This window comes from Coregonus lavaretus (assembly GCF_964263955.1).
Source record: "Coregonus lavaretus genome assembly, chromosome: 30".
NCBI classification, from domain to species: Eukaryota; Metazoa; Chordata; class Actinopteri; order Salmoniformes; family Salmonidae; genus Coregonus; species Coregonus lavaretus.
The window spans coordinates 22,813,350-22,832,915 of record NC_140017.1 but is presented as its reverse complement, the minus strand read 5'-3'; the positions used below and the strand labels follow the sequence as shown (position 1 = coordinate 22,832,915).

The window sequence follows — 19,566 nt, the reverse complement described above, 5'->3', positions numbered from 1 at the left end:
CTGGGTTGCAGCCCAGCCCGTGTCTGCTTGTGGAAGTGTCCCGCTCCTTTGTATGGCGCTACCTTGGGTTCACAGGTCAGCTCCCACAAGGTTTCAGGGCGCAGGGGCCAGCAGCACCACAATAAAAGACACAGCATCCTGACGCATGACACTGCCATTGTTCCAGGGCATCTGTACATATGGCACAGGGGGAGCCTCACATGGAGACTGTACATCAAGGCTTGTCTGCCCTGAAGCCTATTGTTCCCATTGTCTTTGTTCAATTTATTGGCTCCTAAAGGGAGTGTGCCGAAAGCATGACAGGGTGCCACACATGGGCCCTAAGCACTAAATACAGGGACTCAAGGACTAGGCTATACAGAGACGTATCACAATATGAGGTCAGCGAGGACACACTTATCCTTGCCTACTCATCTATTACAGTATCTATTACAGACAGTCACTGTTTTTTATCTATAACTTTAACATTCATTTGAAAGCTAATGTATCCCTGTGAGGTCTCTGATATAGAAGGTTGTAAGTGATTAAATTGGTGCTATCAGTCTAACTAGGCTACACTAGCCTTCTGTATGAAAGATTATGAACAAAGGGCTCCCGAGTGGCGCAGCAGTCTAAGGCACTGCATCTCAGTGCTTGAGGCATCACTACAGACCCCCTGGTTCGATTCCAGGCTGTATCACAACCGGCCGTGATTGGGAGACCCATAAGGCGGCGCACAATTGGCCCAGTGTCGTCCGTGTTTGGCCGTTGTACGCCGTCATTGTAAATAAGAATTTGTTCTTAACTGACTTGCCTAGTTAAATAAAGAAAAAAAAAAGGACTGATCAAATTCAATGGTAATTCAACTTCTCCTTAGTCTAGATCAGGGTTCTCCAACTCTCCTGTAGGTTTTCGCTACAACCCCAGTTGTAACTAAGCTGATCAACCAGCTAATTATTAGAATCAGGTGAGCTAGATTAGGGTTGGAGTGAAAACCAACAGGTAGGTAGCTCTCCAGGACAGGGTTGGAGAGCACTGGTCTAGATCAATACATTAATTTAATTGCGGAACCAATTACTCAAATTCACTTCCTACCTGATAACCTCAGTTAAGCATAAAAAAAAAACATTCCCATTTCAAATGTGAAACTAATTTGTCAACTCCACCCAGCCTGGTATCATGGACTAGACGTAACATAGTACTCCCGAGTGGCACAGTGGTCTAAGGCAGTGCTAGCTGTGCCACTAGAGATCCTGGTTCGAATCCAGTCTCTGTCGTAGCCGGCCGCGACCGGGAGACCCATGGGGCGGTGCAAAATTCGTCCAGGGTAGGGGAGGGAATGGCCGGCAGGGATGTAGCTCAGTTGGTAGAGCATGGTGTTTGCAACGCCAGGGTTGTGGGTTCGTTTCCCACGGGGGGCCAGTATGAAAAAAATAATAAAAATAATGTATGACCTCACAAAAAATGTAAGTCGCTCTGGATAAGAGCGTCTGCTAAATGACAAAAATGTAAATGTAAACGTAAGTCAAGGACACTCAAATCAGTGTAATATCTTACGTTTGGTATGGTTACATACAAGACAGAAGGTTACTTAAGGCAAAAACGAAAGTAGGGTGGTTGAATGGGTGGGAGTATATCGTGAACGTCTAGCAACCCAAAGGTTGCATGTTCTAATCTCATCACAGACAACTTTAGCAATTTGAGCAAATTAGCTACTTTAACCTTAACCTTAACCCCAACCCTAGCTAACGTTAGCATTAGCCACCTAGCCAACGTTAGCCACAACAAATTGGAATTTGTGACATATCATACATTTTGCAAATTTGTAACATATTGTACCAATTGCAATTCGTAACATATCATACGAAATGGATGATGATCATCCACAAATTAATACATACCATAAGAAACGTAGCATGTCATACAAGTTTGATTATCACAGATTTACCTTTGCTATGTTACGTCTACCCCTGAGTCCAGGTTGTTCCGCCACCAACTCTTCCACCACCATTAGGTTTCAATGTTTTATTTAATTGACTTAAAAACGAATCTTGGCCTATGTAGGCTAGAATAAATAAATTACCTTTACAGGTATACAGATTTTAATATGCTAATACTATATAATAATAATACTTCTACCATTTCAAGTTTGATATTGAACATACAAATGCACTGTTACCTCCCCACTAACTCTTGCAGAAACTGCAGTTCAAAGTCCAAGGGCAACATCTAGTGGAAAGAGAGAAAAACTGAATTTCCAGAACTTCACTGGGCACTGGAGAGTAGACTCGAAAACTTTATATGCTAAAACCACAAAATATATATCAGAGGATACTTAGCGTCATTTACTAGCTTTACATATGGTAGCGGAAGGTTTTTTGGAACGAAAGTCATAAAAGGCTACATATTATAAGGCTCTGTCGTAGCCGGCCGTGACCGGGAGACCCATGGGGCGGCGCACAATTGGTCCAGCGTCGTCCAGGGTAGGGGAGGGAATGGCAGGCAGGGATGTTGGTAGAGCATGGCGTTTGCAACGCCAGGGTTGTGGGTTCGATTCCCGCGGGGGGCCAGTATTTTATATGTATGCACTCACTAACTGTAAGTCGCTCTGGATAAGAGCGTCTGCTAAATGACTAAAATGTATAACAGATTAGAAAAGATTAAAAACAATCCGTCTGGCTCCGGAGTGGCGCAGCGGTCTAAAGCACTGCATCTCAGTGCTAGAGGCGTCACTACAGACATTGTTTCGATTCCAGGCTGTATCGCAATTCGGCGGTGATTGGGAGTCCCATAGGGCGTTGCACAATTGGCCCAGCGTCGTCCGGGTTAGGCTGTGATTGTAACTAAAAATGTGTTATTAACTGACTTGCCTAGTTAAATAAAGAATAAATAAATAAAAATTATCACCGGAAGTTACACGCACAAAATATGATGTAACACGTAGATACTTCCGGAACAGCAGCGCTTTTTATTCCGACGAAGGTCGATTAGACATAGACATATTACCTACTGTACTGTGTCGCTTTCTTCAAATACGAAGGACTTTTCTTGTTATATTTGACTAGCTATTTAGCTTAATCAAAAATGCCAAGAGGAAGCAGAAGCCGGACGTCAAGGATGGCCCCTCCAGCCAGGTATGAAAATGGACAAAATCATGACATTAACAACGCATTGCCAGCTAGCTAGTTAACTTAGTTAATTTAGCATCAAGTTAGCTAGCTAACGCTAGCTGCCTGACTTTACTTGCTCGCTAGGCTTGCATAATTTCCCTATGTTTCCTCAGTCTATATTTAATGCGGTGTCTGTATTTCAAAGGTGTTATGATAGTCAGTTAACGTTAGCTAGATAACAAATATGGTATTTTTGGCTAGCTAGCTAGGCAGCTAGCACTACTAGCTCGCTAGACACTGCTGGTGACGTTAGGTGAAACTGATAATAATAAGATGAACAGTAACTAAATGTACTGAATAAATATATCTGGTAGGCTAATCTTTACACTACCCTAATTTACTTTGTTCTATGTTACTGAATTGGCCCAGAATATCTTACTGAGGTTGATGCTGTTAATGGACCTAATTCAAGTTCTTCAGTGACACATGATTGAGTGTTCATGCCTTTGTTTAAATTATTTAAATGCACAGTGGCAAAGCCACAGATGTTTCTGTAATGAGCAGTTCAATAAAAATGTCATTTATTTCAAGTCATACATGTTTGAATTTAATTCTAACAAATAGACCCAGCCTATGGGAAAGAACATTTCACACTAAATGTATATACTATTGTGTTGGTCATATTTAAATCATTCATTATGTTTTGTAGGGGAAAAAGGATAAATAAATTAAATCGCATATTAAATCGCAATCGCAATATTGGGGGCAAAAAATCGCAATTAGATTATTTTCCAAAATCGTTCAGCCTTAGTGTTGACACTTGATTCTCATCTAATAACAACACTCTCTCTTTCAAACCAGGATGGCCCCACCGCCACCCCCCATGGCCAGGGCTGCACCCCCTCCATCCTACGCCCCAGCGCCTGCCCATGCCCCTCCGTCCGCCATGGCTGTCCCAGCCGCTGCTGCTCCCCGGCAGCCAGGCATGTTTGCGCAGATGGCCACCACAGCCGCTGGGGTAGCCGTTGGCTCAGCCGCAGGGCACATGATCGGCCACGCAATGACCGGAGGAATGGGTGGGGGCGGAGGAAGCCAAGAGGCTGCCAAGCCTGATGTCACCTACCAGGTAGGTGATCACTGCTTAGTCATAGTGAGTGACAGGGCCATGGGATTGAAGTGGCTTTGTGTCATGTAGCCTAGTTAGTAGTGGTAGTGATGAGTATGAGCGAGTCAGAGAGGGATCGAGAGGATAAGCCATGAAGGATTACACCCTGTGCCAGGCCTTAAAGAAAGGGCATCTAAATAGTTGAGAATAACATCAACACTAACCTCAAATGCTTTATTATGTTTCTCAGGAGCAGCCCCAGCAGTACCAGCAGCAGTACCAACAGCCACCTCCCATGTACCAGCCAGCCCAGTATCAGCAGCAGCCCCAGTCCATGTTCCAGCAGGAGCCTGCCCCTCAGCAGGGAACCTGCTCATACGAGCTCAAGCAGTTTATTGAGTGTGCTCAGACCCAGAGCGACCTGAAACTATGTGAGGGCTTCAGTGAGGTGCTCAAGCAGTGCAAGTTCTCAAATGGTGAGTCTAAAAATGTGTGTTAATACAATCTTAGCTGTTACTGGAAATATTTGTGAAAAAGAGGGTGCTTTATGCATCCCTGAAAGTTTTTTAAATATTGACGTTGTATCATGACTATTATATGCATTCATTAGATTTGATCAGTTGACTTGTTGTCTATCCCTTGCCTTACCTGGTGTCACTGTCACCTTTTGGAATAGGATTAATATAAGGTTTTTATGTCAGTGAGTGTTCTTCAGTCTGGTTCCTGGATAGTGTTCTGTATGTGTCTGGCATTCATTCAATTAAGACTGACTCTTGAGTCAGCTGAGCTAATTTGTTGAATGCCCCACAAAATGTAGCTAGGCCCACTTTAATGTATGTCCTCAGAGATGCTCATAGTAGTTACGAGGTCCCACTTAATATTCTTGGCCCCCAAGATCTTTAACCACAAATGTATGCAATACATCGTCGTCCAGGGTAGGGGAGGGAATGGCCGGCAGGGATGTAGCTCAGTTGGTAGAGCATGGCATTTGCAACGCCAGGGTTGTGGGTTCGATTCCCACAGGGGGTTGGAAAAAAAATAATGTATGCATTCACTAACTGTAAGTCGCTCTGGATAAGAGCGTCTGCTAAATGACTAAAATGTAAATGTAAAATGTACACTAAGTGGCCATAGGGTGATGCAGAACTATGAGACATTAAATCATGAAATGTGTAGCAGCTCATGCCAGGCTCTCACACATTTGATTTCACTGTGAGTAAGGACAGTCCCCCATTTCCGGTGAGGGAGTTGCTGATAAAAAAAAAAAAGTTCACAAAATGTTTTCCCTAATGTTGAGCCGGGGGCTGGTCTAGGGGTAGTGCTGCTGCCACACATTGCCCCTGGAGTCCCTCTATCTCCATCTATCAATAAAAACTACAAAATACGTACAATTTCCTTAATGTAACTTTTTTTTTTTTCCTCCACAGGGATGTCCTGAGAGGGAGACAAACAACCCCATCAACGCTGAACGCACACACTCAACATACACACAATACTACTAAAGAAGTAATTTACAAACACTCGATAGACTTGGCTTTGTTTGGCAGTTGATCAAATAACTGTTAATCATCATATATGGACAATAAAAACATTTTCCTCAGGTTGATGCTGTGAAGCTTGTAATAATAGTCATATGTATATGTTTATTTTTTTGTTGCATGTTTTCATTTTAAATGAACTACACGTTTGATTGGCTTTAGTGCTTAAACCTGGGGTGTATTCATTACGTCTTGAAACGGTTTACCTTTTAAAGAACCAAAGGGAATGAAACAGGAGGGACCTACCTGAATTTGTACAATAGAAACTTGTTTTCGTTGCAAAACTATTTGCAACAGACTAAACGTTTTGCTACAGAATTGGCATAATGAATACACCCCTGTTGTAAATTAACCTGGTCCCTAGGCTCAGCCAGCTGGGGACAAGATTAGTCGTACATATATCTGATGTATTTTAACAGTGATATTCCCTCATAGCCTGGTTAAACCAGATTAAAAGTAGCGATTGAAATCCGTTAGGATGCCAGGCTAACTCCCTCATAGATCACAATGTAAACTTCATTGATGGTAGATATTCCCTGGGTCCACCCATTTCCATCATATCTGGATTAGGGTTGTACAATTGCAATTTGCTTGTAACAAGCATAGGATCTAATAAAGTTATTCTGAATCACATTAAAGAATCTTCTGAATCACATTCTCTCATCCCTGATGGCTCTCTTGCATGCAGTGATAATGTGATGCAGTATTACATAAATTGTATCATCGTTGTGGAACATTTGTCTGAGTAACACTAGACTAGAGCAAGAAGAACATGCAGAGGTGAGAATGTAGGCCGGTGTGTTATTTCATGAATATGAAGAAGATATGTCTACACGCGTAGTGCCTGTGCTCTTCAACTAGCACGGATTTATTTTGGGCATCTGACATTAGCATTCGCCCTTTTCCTATGTTAGCACAGTCCACCATGAAGACTGACCCGCTGTGTTGATATCGTTAGTGAGCTAGTTGCGCGTTTGTTCATTATATTATATCCCATTAAGTGTTTGGATTATGATGTATTTAACTGCATTGTAAGGACTAAACACGCATTGATTGATACGGTAAGTGTTGATCGTAGGAATTTAGTGTTTGTTCAATTTGACAAGATCGCGATTTAAAAGGTCAAATAGTGATACGAGCGAAATGTACGACGGCAATTATGGCTGATAGATTTTTTTCCAGAATGACTTGATATTCAATCGGTTAGCCAAATTTGTATCAACGTGTAACACAGGCTTCAAAATGTCATTACATAGCCAGTATTTACACCAGTTCAACATGGCATCTGCATCTCTATCCCGGGTCTCCCCGTTCTGTTTATTAGACATATATCTAACCCTTACCATTAAAGGGTGCTTTTGCAGTTTGCACATGCCTCCTGTCCCGCTTGTGTGTTTTTATTTTATTTTATACAACCATTATTTTCAAAACAATTGGGCTACTGTCACCAAAAACCTACATCAATTGTCTCCTATGTGCTTGCCTATATTGCTGTTAGAGGAGTTTAGAATTGGGGATTTAATTTTACTTTAAATGTTATACATTTCACTGTGTTAGGTTTTACTAACTTATTACATTTTTCGTTAAAAGGGCGGTCAACTTCACAAATGCAGCTCAGTTCAATGAGAAAGTGAGTTTGCCCTGTATATTACCTGCTGTGTTTTTTTTATTCTTCAGCTTGTTGTCAGCAGCAGCAGTACAGTAGTCTAGTTGCCTTAGAAAACCAGTCACCCCAACATGACCAAAGAGGACGAGATCCCGGATTGGGTGGGAGCTCAGGAGTTCTATGGCAAATATGACCCCAAGGAGATCCTGGGAAGGTATGGTATCATTTGTATGGCATATGGGATTGTTGACATGAACCTCGCATGAGGTAAAAATAACATAAACCCATTTTCTATTCATTCACTGCATAGAGTGGCCCCAGATCTGTTTGTGCTGTATACCCGTAACATACTCGCATGTCAACTCAACAATGTTTGGCAATGCATCACAATGACCATATGAGTTGGCTATACAACCCAAAATGATCTGGGACCAGACTAGAACAGAAATCATTTCCACAGAAATGAGACTCTAAACAAAATAACCAATTCAATGAGATGTCCAACTCTAAACACACACCAACCTCACTTCAGTCTAGACTGTTTATGGAAGGGAGTTGGGGTTCTGTGAACTCACTAGTAAACCCTGTCATCAGGGACATCCTTTGTGTCACTGTGTGCTGTTTGTTAGTCAAGAGAGGTCTGCCATTATGTAACTAAACTACGCATTGTTGAACCAGGCAGCGTTCATTTGAGTGTGTTTTAGGACCAAGGTTTTGGCACTGAACACTACCAGTGATTGGTCAGCTAGTATTGTGTCATTATGTCATCCCACTCAGATTCACACATGCAGGTCAGGGAGTCACTTGTGTGATAAAGAATGTGTGTTCTTTTGCCATTGTTTCTGACGTGTCTCACAGAACTTTAACAAAGACAGGACAGATCAAACAGGAGACAATTCATCGTCGTTTTTTGTACATAAAAAAACATATTCAGTATGTGTGCCACATGGGAATAAAACCTACCCCAACCCTGATGTTGCCAGCATCAGACTCCAACTAACCGAGCCATTCTACCCTTGTCAGCACAAGTTACCCATTTGCCTTAAATAAAACCTTGATGATAAACCTCAAATCAAGATCCCACCACGAGATAATGTATTATAGTATGTACAGTACCCCAACCTAGCTATTGTATGTGCACTCTATGTGCCTGGAGAGTGTTGTTTTGAAGTGGACTTAGCTGTTGTCCAAATGGAAAAGTCCTAACCAGGGGTGTGTGTGAATAAGTCAGCCATTACTCCGGTGACGCACTATACCACTGTTCTTATTGGGCCGGTGGGCTCTGTGACATGTCACACAAACAACAGCGCACTGTATAGTATGGCATAACACACACATCACTTGTATTATCGTATCAGTTTCCTGCACCCGTAGAGAGACAACAGGCTTTTGAAGAGAACGCCTGCATTTCAACATACTGAGGGAATGTACTTGCTTTTGTGGCCTAATGCAGCTTTATGTCATTATATGGAGTATAGGCCTACATTCAAAGTGCAGAGGGTTCTCAAAAAGAAAATGGTAAGGATGAACATGTTTTTGAGGCTGCCTTAATATATAAAGCTGTGCTTCAAATATTTAAATATCTTTATCTGACAGGGATAGACAATCAGTCTCAGACTTGTGAGATTTTAGCTCTAGTAAATGTTCTGAATTAGATACACATTGTGTCCTGTATTGGTTTACTTAGGTTTGTATTACAACCTATATCATCTCTTGTGGACAGATGCACATAACATAAATGGTAGTAGCATCTTTCGACAGACTGTGGAATTTGATTTTTTGTCATTTATCATTTGGACAAATCACGATTTCACATTTTTTGAATTTTGGAAGGGGAGGGTACATTTTGCCCATAAACTGGCCCGAAACTGGCTGAGGGTTTCCATTTAGAGAGATGGAAACTTCGCTAGTCTCGTTAGTACATTTTATAACACGTTTCCCCTCTAATTATAGTACCACTATGCTTCCCCAGAACTTAATCGTGAGAATCTGACACAATTACACAAGATTTTAGTTCTGGGTGTCCGAGATTACATTCTATAAAGTGAATAGAGTGGTGATGAGTGGGTTGTCAGTTCAAATCCCTGGTGGGGCACATTGCCATTGTTTCTTCGTTCTGGAACACATCTAATAAGAGAAGTTCCACTTAAGTATTCAGTTTGACAAATAAAATAAAAAACAAAATGTGTGTGATGTAACTTACTACCTTTAGATAAGACGCTATTTGTTGACATTTGTTTTTCTGTCCTTGTGCCTCAGGGGGGTGAGTAGCGTCGTGCGACGTTGTATTCATAAACAAACCCAACAGGACTATGCGGTCAAGATCATCGACGTCACTCCTTCTGACAAGATCTCGGCTGCAGAGATCGAGGAGATCAAAGAGGCCACAGTGAAGGAGATTGATATTCTCAAGAAAGTCTATGGAATGGACAACATCAGTAAGAAAAATAACACCATAATACATACATTATTGTCCCTTTAATGGAACTGAAGGTATATAACAACAAAACTACTTGAAAAAGCTTGAGGAAGAAACACACACATCCATCTAGCCTATAACTGGAGTAGGCTTAATCTGGGTTCAGAAAATGGGCTCTATAAAAACATTATTTACACATCTTGTCTAATGTGGAGTGTGGGGCACATTGACATGGATCTCTAGATTTCTGAAGTTGTTTAACAATAACTTTGTTCAAAGGCTACTCGATTATGTCTATGCATCATAGAGGGTTGGACAAATTTAGCCTTTGCTCTCCTTTACTGCTCCATAACCATATTGACTGCACATCACTTGTTTTGCTAGAAAAGGTCAAATTGATAATATAACATTTCTGTAACTCTATGGCTGTGTTTACACAGGCAGCCCAATTCAGATCTTTTTTCCCACTAATTGGTCTTATGACCAATCACATCAGATCTTTTCACCTCATATCTTTTTCAGAGCTGATCTGATTGGTCGAAAGACCAATTAGTGAAATAAATAACAGAATTGGGCTAATTGTTCTTTTGGTTATAGACATGCCTCATAACAGGTCTATTATCTCTCCACAGTCCAGCTGAAGGACTGCTATGAGTCCAAAGCCTTCTTCTTCCTGGTGTTTGACCTGTAAGTATCCAGACAGACTCTCCAGCATACAATCATGCAATCTGTCAATTTCCTAAAAAGTAATCATAAAAATCTTTATTTAACATTTAAAAAACACTATCAAATCAAGATACAAGGAAGAGTGACATTTTTAATGCACTGATTATTTTTACAGTGATTATACAGAGTACATTTGCTGGCCCTCAGGATGTATGCATAACAATTTCATCTGTCTCTCTCCCAGGATGAAGAGAGGAGAGCTGTTTGACTACCTCACAGAAAAAGTAACGCTGAGTGAGAAGGAGACCAGGTCAGAAACTCTAACTCACACACATTCATTCACTATCTTATTGGCGTACATTTGGGTTTGATCCAAATCCTCTCCCCTCCAAAATGTATATCTGGACAAGACAGTTTGGGGTTGAAGGGTTCATTAAGACATTTGAGGGACATTAGAGATTTGCTGTGCGAGTGCTTTAGATTTTGAGTGATTTGAGGCTAGTTACATTGGCCCTAAATAGAAGAGTCTTGCATGTTTAGGGAGTGTGAGAGATTTAGATCAGAAGGGACAACATTTCCCTATTTCCCTGTAGGAAGATCATGCGTGCCCTGCTGGAGGTGGTTAAGTTCCTCCACGACCAGAACATCATCCACAGAGACCTGAAGCCTGAGAATATCCTGCTGGACGACAACATGGACATCAAGCTCACTGACTTCGGCTTCTCCCTGCAGATTGAGCCCGGACAGACACTCAACGGTTAGTTAGTAGTTTCTATCGAAAGATGTGGGGTCTACGACTAGCAAAGCAAATCTAGTTAGTTACTGTACCACACAATCTCATTCTGACTGAGTGAGCAGTGAAATCATTGTAGAAACTCATCTGAATCTCCCATTTCCAATATGGCTGGCTCTGTTCCAATGTCCATACTGGCATACCACATAGAATGGAGCATTATAGCGGAAGAGAATGAAAGCTACATACTGGCGGCTCAGTCAGTGGAAGGAAGCCTCATGTTTTGAACGTTGTGGCACTAAGTCTGAACACTAGCTGTCAGTGCTACGCAGAGGAACCCTTTCTAGCTAGTCAACGCCCCTAGGTCCTCTTCCACAACCCCCTCCCCTTCCGTCCTATCCCTGTTGTTAGCTCAAGCAAAGGTTAAGATGCAACAGGACACTTGTTGAGCTATTTGCTGCTCCCCAATCATTAGGAGTGTGTGATGACCTTTCAAAGGGCGACACTGTGACTTCTCAGCATGCACAGAACTTCAGGACTAGGAACTGCAGTCATTTGTTTGTGGAAAAATACAATCCCACACTTATACGTTTGTCAACAAATACTATATAGGTTCAGGTTGAATAATATACATGAAAGAACAGTCAATTACTGTAACAGACTATGATGTGTTTCCTGTATCAGCTTGAGACTGATGCTAAATGAATGTGTTTTTACTGTACAGTATGTATTGTATGTTTTCATATACATTTATTGTACTCAGAATTATAAGAATATACATTATTACTAATATTCACCTAGCAATGACCCCCCCCTATCTGTTTTCTATGCCAGAAGTGTGTGGGACCCCTGGATACCTGGCTCCTGAGATCATCGAGTGCTCCATGGACCCCAACCATAGGGGATACGGGACTGCAGTCGACATGTGAGTACTCAGATTACATACAACTACCCATTCACCTTTCCATCTACCCACTGGATACCAGATCTTGGTTAAATACTGTACATAAAGCTTCTCTGTCCTCCCACTGCTCCAGCCCTTAATTTATTTTAATACAAATTATATATAATGGAAATATTATCGCTAATCAGCTTTTAAGTGCAACATTTCTTTCTAAAAGTATCCATTTAGTTAAGCTTGTTCCATAGTATTTATTTAGTTTAATAATACATGGTACCTAGTTTTTACATGGTACCTACAGGTGACTGCCAAAATAAAGGAAACACCAACATAAAGTGTCTTAATAGGGCGTTGGGCCACCATGAGCCAGAACAGCTTCAATGCACCTTGGCATAGATTCTACAAGTGTCTGGAACTCTATTGGAGGGATGCAACATTATTCTTCCACGAGAAATTCCATCATTTGGTGTTTTGTTGATGGTGGTGGAAAACGTTGTCTCAGGTGCTGCTCCAGAATCTCCCATAAATGTTGGTTTGGGTTGAGATCTGGTGACTGAGACGGCCATGGCATATGGTTTACATCGTTCTTATGCTAATCAAACCATCCAGTGACCACTCATGCCCTGTGAATGGGTGCATTGTCATCCTATGGGTAGCCAAAATGTCCTGGACAGCATTTTTATACATGACCCTAGGCATGATGAGATGTTAATTGCTTAATTAACTCAGAAACCACACCTGTGTGGAAGCCCCTGCTTTCAATATACTTTGTAGCCCTCATTTTCTCATGTTTCCATAATTTTGGCAGTTACCTGTATATTCTATGGTGAAAAAAAGTCAGAGAAAAAGAAAGTGTCACTATAATCCTGATGATGATTTATTGTGATTCCAGATGGAGTTCAGGGGTGATCTTATACACCCTGCTGGCTGGATCCCCTCCCTTCTGGCACAGAAAACAGATGATGATGCTTCGTATGATCCTAGCTGGGAACTACGACTTCTCCTCTCCTGAATGGGACGACCGCTCCGACACTATCAAAGACCTAGTGGGTTTGGAATGAACACTGTAGCTTCAAAACATGGTTAAAACTATACTTCTGACCTCATGGATAGTCAGCTGGATCCATAGCTCTGTCAATGAATACACTTTATTGGTCCATTTGCATGGATCCTCTTTATTTTTTGCTGTCACAGTACCCAATCTGACACACACATCACAGCCTGGGAGCAGCGCAGGGACTGCTGCCGAGCAGCGCCCCTGGAGCACAAGGCTGCCGCCTCAGTCCCTGCAGATTTCCTCACTGGCAGCTCGGGGGTTCAAACCCGCCCCTCTAACCTCGAGGCTACCTCCTCCCCCTAATTTGAGAGTGCCTACATTTCTATAGCCCCATCCTTCAGCTGTTTACCAAAACAGGGGGGGGGATCCTTGATTGCCCTTTTAATGTTGCCTTATGTCTCCCTGTTTTCAGATCTCCAGGATGTTGGTGGTAAACCCAGTTCAGCGTTACACAGCCCAAGACTGCCTGAACCACCCCTTCTTCCAGCAGTATGTGGTGGCTGAAGTACGACACTTCACCCCCAAGAGGAGGTTCAAGGTAAGAGCAGCAGCACTATACAAATATTCTCATGTGAGGGCCATGTGATGTCACCACGGTTGGGGATTTATGTTCATGAATTCAGAAATCCTCATGGAAAATGAGTTTTCTGAATGTCAATATCAGAACTGACTGGAATCGATGGCAGTAGATAACATAACTGTGTGGGATCAGTGACTGAACAATATATGACACCGTAATAGCTGATTCATAGGTCAAATAAATCATAACAGGCAGTCTACTGATGTACATTGAACCAACACATTCTTTCCCTCAACCCCATGTCTCCAGGTCGTCTGCATGACAGTGCTGGCCGTGATGCGCATCTACTGTAACTACCGCCGCGCCAAGCCTATCACCAAGGAGGTGATCAAGAGCGATCCGTACGCCATCAAACCCATCCGCAAGCTGATCGACGCCTGTGCCTTCAAGATATACGGCCACTGGGTCAAGAAGGGCCAGACCCAGAACAGAGCCGCCCTGTTCGAGAACACTCCCAAGGCCATCCTGCTGTCCATAGCGGCAGAGCCCGAGGACTCCTCCATGCACTCCTGGTAATGATGATGATGCTGCTGTTTGTTTCTCAGTCCAGGTCCTAAGAGGAGGGAGGTGGGACACTACCTAAGCATGCCATCTGTCCCAATTCTCTATCCTTTTTAAATCCAATGGTTTTAAATGTGTTTGGAGGAGTGTACGGCTGCACACATCGGGAGAAAGGACAGAATTGGGCTGGGCTCAGGATTTCACTCTGTCTTAATTGGGCTGATTGGAGCATGGGCGTGATGCAATAACAAAAACAACTTTGGGTGGGACACTTTAGAGATGTAGCATGAGATATAGCTTGTTCTTTGTATCAAAAATGAAGGGGGTTGGGGGTGAAAATCCATGCCAATGGATTGCAGCCATTTGTCGCTTGACTTGTATGTCTTTCAAACCTCTCCTCGGGGACCCTAAGCCATTCCCTATATTTGATCTATTCCAGAGCTAGCACACATGATTCAACTCGTCACTAATCATCAAGCCCTTATATAGGTGAATCAGGTGAGCTCGTTTAGAGCTACAACAAAATTGTGAAACGTCTGGGGGTCCCTGAAGAGAGGTTTGAGAACCACTGTTTTAAACTATGGATTGATTATAATGAAGAAGTGGGAAATATCCTAGAACTATCCCTCCAAGACCTGCACTGAGGAATATTGGTCTGCTGTGTTTAGTACGGAACAAATAGCTAGACGACATCCACAGTGAAATATCTGTTACAACAATAGTTTTTCTAGGGCTTATACCCTTCAAACTCAACTCTGGACCTTAAAGCCAGTGCCACTGCATTTTTAAATTGTTACCCTCTAATCAGGGACTGATTTAGACCTGGGACACCGTGTGTGCAATTAATTATAAGATAGAACAGAAAACCAGCAGGCTCCAGACCTCGTAGGGTAAGAGTTGAATACCCCTGGCTTATACAGTATTGCAGGTCTCAGAAAGTTCAGAGATGGAAATATAGAGCATACATCAGGCTTTCTATTCTGTTCCAGTATGATAGAGAACGGTGTCCATTCTATTATATAGATTTCTGTGTTCTGAAATATTGCACCCTACTGAATTATTCCTAGATGTGAAGTGTGTTACGTTATGGTTAAAAAGGTCATTTCAACCATATAATGAGCCTCAAACTCAGCACATAAATTCCATATGCATACAGTGCTATGTAAAAGACTATGCATTACTCTGCCTGCAAAGCTTGTGAAGCTTCTTAGTACTATGTAGCTAGTGATTTTCTCCCCTTCGCTCAGTATGTGCAATGAACCCTGCATACTTTAACTGGCATGTACTATTTTGACATACATTATGTGGGTTATACTGTAATTGGTCATGTACTGTAAACTGTTTAAGGGTGAGTGTGAGAACACTTTAAAATTGTATGCTAACGTTTTGATGAATTTTATTTATAAAAAAATCAGAACCTGATTGATGTATCCTAAATGGTGCAAATGTATAACTCACAAGACTCAATAGACTGATTATAATGAGCTGCAAACTCAACATCACAGAGCCAAGCTACAGGTTTATTACATACTAAGAGTGAGGTTTATACATTCTTGGTATGATCCATAGCAAAAAAAAAAAAAAAACATTTGTGGGAGAGAAATGAACTCATTTGTGGGATGAAATGGAGTGGCCATGTATAATATGACAGAAGGGACATATCAACAAGCAGGGGAACAAGAGCATTATTCTCCATTCACCACCTAGGATGAGAACCTAATACGGGTTCATTTATTCCCCTAGTTATTCTACGAGGCTGCTCTAATAACTAATATCTGAAGTGGTAGTCATCCACAAGATCTCATCTTGGTCATCGGTTCTGACCTTAGCCCTTCAGGGATGACATGCCTGCTCTCATGATCTCATCTACCAACAGGATGTTGCTGGCTATTACCGTGCTGTGGACAGAAAACAAACAAACCAACAACAGTTTAATCCAAAGGGTCATTGAATCTTAAATCTAAAGGGTCGTACTGATATGAGATTTTAAAAGGGTGTTCTTCTTACCATGAGTGAAGGAGTTGTTTCTTAACACTGTAGTTATCCCAAACCCCAGCTTCCGAAGCGACCATTGGTTCACCTAAAATAAAAAATAATTAATTAGTAAAGTTAATTTTAATAACAGATTTTTTTGTTTTGACATAGGAAATGGGTATGATGTATCATGCAATTGGATGTGAAATAAATAAATCCATATAGCCTCAGTTTGAGCTTTTAAGAAAAAACGTTAAGTTCCATACCAGAGCTCAGGTCGACACCAACCAGCTGACCACTCTCTTTGTACTCAGTCTGGAGTTTGACCAGGGTCTCCATTGGATCATACCCAGAGTTCTGGGCAAGGACCTGGAGAGAAAGAAACAAACACAATCAGCTAGCAGTAGACAGCAATACTTTTCTTAAAGGGATACTTCGGGATTTTGTCAATTAAGCCATTTATCTACTTCCCCAGAGCCAGATGAACTTGTGGATGCCATTTTTATGTTTCTTTGTTCAGTATGAAGGAAGTTAAGAGGTAGTTTTGCAATCCAATGCTTGCTAGCGCTAGTTAGCAATTGCGCTAGCTAGCAACTTTCTTCAAACTGCACGCAGACATAAAAATGGTATCCACGAGTTCATCCGACTCTTGGAAGTAGATAAAGGGTCTCATTGGCAAAATCCCGAAGTATCCCTTAAACTAAAAGCTAGATATCCTTCATTGTCAGAGTTACATAGATGTTATATCAATAGAATGCCAAAGCATGGAAGGCATTGACAAAAATAAGAAATAACTTAAAACCTTTGTTTTCAGACTCCTTACATACCTTAGGGATGATGAGGAGGGCATCAGCGAAAGCCTGCACACCCAGCTGAGCCCGGCCCTTCACTGAGGGTTTGTGCTTTATCAGAGCATCATGCACAGCCACCTCAAAGGCCCCAGCCCCTGACACCACGCAGCCTGCAAAGTCAACACTGGGGTCAGTCTCTGAACAACAGCTGATAAGCAGTACTGAAGAGCTCAGTCAGGCACACATTGACAAACAAAATGAAGTGATTTGAGGCTAAGAGGAGTTTGAAGATGTGATTGGATGCTATCTGACCACAGACTACTCAACATTCTATGGGGAAGACTTTACAGTGGGCCGTTCCTGAAGAGTTTGTGTATGCACGAAAACTAGCTACTTTGAGATCTTGGGACTAGAAGGTTCTATCTGCAAAAATGTCATTCGGAGAGAATTGGCTTTAAAGTTCCAAACCCTCATTGGTTTGAATGGTGTCAGCAATTCCTATCTTGCATTCTTATTAACTTAACCACATGAATTGGGGTATTTAAAGTATATACATAAGTAGAGAACATTGAACAGAACAAGGCTATGGCAATAAAATAAAAAGACAAATGCAGATAGAACCATAGTCCCAAGCTCTCAAGTTGTATTCACTCCTCCATTGAGTAGATGAGGCACAGGACAGCACTCACACTTAGTAAAGAAGAAGTGAAAGGATGCTTTTGCATGGTGTCTGACTGCATCTACTACTGACAGAGTCACACAGAATTCGTCCATGCCTACAAAGCTCTGTTAGGCTTTACAGAATTAGCCCCATCTTGATAAAAACAAAAACTCCCCCACTCACTATGATCTGATGGTAAAGCCTAACAGAGCTGGATTCAAATAGTTTCTGATTAATCCTGCCTGGAGTGCCAGATGAACAGGGGTTGAACTTCCATTGCGGCGCTACGTACCGTCCTCGATGGCGTTCTTGACGGCCCTGAGCCCGTCCCTGACAGCGTCTTTGATCTGGGTCAGGGTGTGTTTGTTGGGTCCCTTCACCAGCAGGGTCACTGACCGGGGGTTACCACACTTCTCTACGAATGTGTACTTCTCCTCACCCTGTATGGGGGGAGAAACCCCTACATTACATATTTAACTTCATGATAAACCACAACATTACATCTTTGACCATGATATCTTACACATTTTTATTAAAATCATAGATTTTTCATAGTATTGGAAAGAAGGAACAAGGCAAGCTGATAGGCCCCTTTTGTATCCTTACTCAGTGGGTGAATGTGGCCAGTGATTCCACACACAACAGGAGGAATTCTGTACTAACTGTTTGGGAAACAGACTGGTATAGGCCATTTATGACTGCTTGTCCTGGTCATGAGGTAAAGAACCAACATGTTAACTCACCAGTGTGTGTTCATAGACCAAACCAGCCTGGCCCAGGCATTCTGGAGTGAGGTCTTCAAAAGAGTTCATGGCAATACCTCCACAGGCCAGGGTGAGTCTGCGGGGGGGGGGGGGGGGGGGGAAGACAGGTCAGCAAGACAAAGTAAACAAATAAAAAGTAGTTACACAGACACGCTACATTGTATTCACTCCTCCACTGATTGGTGAGGCACAGGACAGCACTCACATTTAGTAAAGTAGCAGTGAAAATATGCTTTTGCATGGTGTCTGACTGATTTTACTACTGACAAGAGTAACACATCATTCTTCCAAGCCTAAGAAGTGTACCTCAGCAAAATGCACTGTTCAAGCTTGTAAACAAACAAAGATGGAGGTAGGCTATATATTGTTTTACCTTTCCATGTTCCTCCTCTTGGTCCTACGCAGAGCTACAATGCCCTCTTTGGCCAGAGCATCCAGGGAATATGGGTCAATTCCCTGTAAGAGGAAAATACAGTTGGGTTCATTAAATATCCAAAATATAATTCAAATCAATACAACTTTAATATGGTGCAACACTCAATGTACTGGTCTGCTGAATACATGCCAATGCAGAGGTTACACACCACACTTTACTGTAGCACAGAGTAAAATCCAAGGGAGCTACAAAGAAAGCACACAAGGGTGTTCACTGTACCGTCAGACACTTCTCCTTAATAAGTTAGTATTGCATGAATCTTCAAAGAATTTCCTTTGAAAGATTGATGATAGATCACAGTTCACATTTCCAAAATAATGTATTCACTGGCGAAAAAGGCAACTTCCTAGTCATACCTTCTGGTTGAGGACCACAAAGCCCTTGTTGTTATCAGCACACACTGCGTTCTTGAGCTCGATGATCTTCTTCACGCGCTCCTCAATGAACTTCCTCTCAGCAGCCACCAGCTTCTCCCTCTCGCCAGCACTCTTGTAGAAGAAGCCAGAGTTCACCTCGCTGAAAGTAAAGCAGGGGTTTATGCGAACTGACAGTTTCAAAATTCATGCTCTTTTTCACAAAGCCCCTTTACTGTAGTAGTTACATCCTATAATAGTGACTTTCCAATTTCCAAAACTCATTCCTGCTTAAAAAGACCTTTGCCTCATCTCTGAAATTAACTCAACTGCCGTACTTGTATTGTATTATTTCCCATGGAGTAGGTGAGGCACAGGACAGCACTCACCTT

The 19,566-nt window shown here is 42.0% G+C and overlaps 4 protein-coding genes across 5 annotated transcripts in view; 3 read left to right on the top strand and 1 right to left on the bottom strand.

Moving 5' to 3' along the window:
• Positions 1–2,784: 2,784 nt before the first annotated feature.
• On the top strand, positions 2,785–6,387 carry LOC311106121 (coiled-coil-helix-coiled-coil-helix domain-containing protein 2-like). The gene is made up of 4 exons (XM_084148437.1): positions 2,785–3,113; positions 3,951–4,215; positions 4,445–4,670; positions 5,622–6,387. Exons 1-4 carry the CDS (start codon positions 3,064–3,066, stop codon positions 5,630–5,632), a joined length of 552 nt encoding a protein of 183 aa, XP_084004563.1. The 5' UTR covers positions 2,785–3,063; the 3' UTR covers positions 5,633–6,387.
• A 2,255-nt stretch (positions 6,388–8,642) lies between these two features.
• LOC311106113 (phosphorylase b kinase gamma catalytic chain, skeletal muscle/heart isoform-like) lies at positions 8,643–17,072 on the top strand. 2 transcript variants are annotated; one of them, XM_084148429.1, is made up of 10 exons: positions 8,643–8,856; positions 9,598–9,776; positions 10,390–10,444; positions 10,668–10,733; positions 11,017–11,180; positions 11,991–12,081; positions 12,950–13,103; positions 13,527–13,652; positions 13,944–14,206; positions 16,984–17,072. In XM_084148429.1, coding segments are annotated over exons 1-10 (1,170 nt in total). In that variant the 5' UTR covers positions 8,643–8,785; the 3' UTR covers positions 16,985–17,072. The 2 variants fall into 2 exon arrangements, with proteins under 2 accessions (XP_084004555.1, XP_084004554.1); XM_084148428.1 differs by lacking the exon at positions 16,984–17,072 and having other exon boundaries at positions 8,644–8,856; positions 13,944–15,617.
• Positions 15,702–19,566, bottom strand: part of LOC311106112 (T-complex protein 1 subunit zeta-like) — a 17,406-nt gene continuing 13,541 nt past the window's right edge. The window contains exons 7-14 of the mRNA XM_084148427.1: positions 19,178–19,337; positions 18,759–18,841; positions 18,365–18,461; positions 17,914–18,061; positions 16,997–17,130; positions 16,436–16,538; positions 16,203–16,275; positions 15,702–16,093 (exon numbers count right to left, since the gene is read on the bottom strand). Of these exons, the coding sequence (XP_084004553.1) occupies positions 16,021–16,093; positions 16,203–16,275; positions 16,436–16,538; positions 16,997–17,130; positions 17,914–18,061; positions 18,365–18,461; positions 18,759–18,841; positions 19,178–19,337 (871 nt within the window). The 3' untranslated portion in view covers positions 15,702–16,020. The remainder of the gene's footprint in view (positions 16,094–16,202; positions 16,276–16,435; positions 16,539–16,996; positions 17,131–17,913; positions 18,062–18,364; positions 18,462–18,758; positions 18,842–19,177; positions 19,338–19,566) is intronic.
• Positions 17,129–19,566, top strand: part of LOC311106116 (phosphoserine phosphatase-like) — a 25,619-nt gene continuing 23,181 nt past the window's right edge. The window contains exon 1 of the mRNA XM_084148433.1: positions 17,129–17,149. The gene's annotated coding sequence lies outside the window, so the exon portion shown is untranslated. The remainder of the gene's footprint in view (positions 17,150–19,566) is intronic.

Coding starts and splice junctions, on each gene's coding strand:
- LOC311106121 (XM_084148437.1), top strand. CDS start 3,064: ATGCCAAGAGGAAGCAGAAGCCGGACGTCAAGGATGGCCCCTCCAGCC. Junction 3,114..3,950: donor AGGATGGCCCCTCCAGCCAG/GTATGAAAATGG, acceptor CTTTCAAACCAG/GATGGCCCCACCGCCACCCC. Junction 4,216..4,444: donor AGCCTGATGTCACCTACCAG/GTAGGTGATCAC, acceptor TATGTTTCTCAG/GAGCAGCCCCAGCAGTACCA.
- LOC311106113 (XM_084148428.1), top strand. CDS start 8,786: ATGCAGCTTTATGTCATTATATGGAGTATAGGCCTACATTCAAAGTGC. Junction 10,734..11,016: donor CTGAGTGAGAAGGAGACCAG/GTCAGAAACTCT, acceptor ATTTCCCTGTAG/GAAGATCATGCGTGCCCTGC. Junction 13,104..13,526: donor CCGACACTATCAAAGACCTA/GTGGGTTTGGAA, acceptor CCCTGTTTTCAG/ATCTCCAGGATGTTGGTGGT.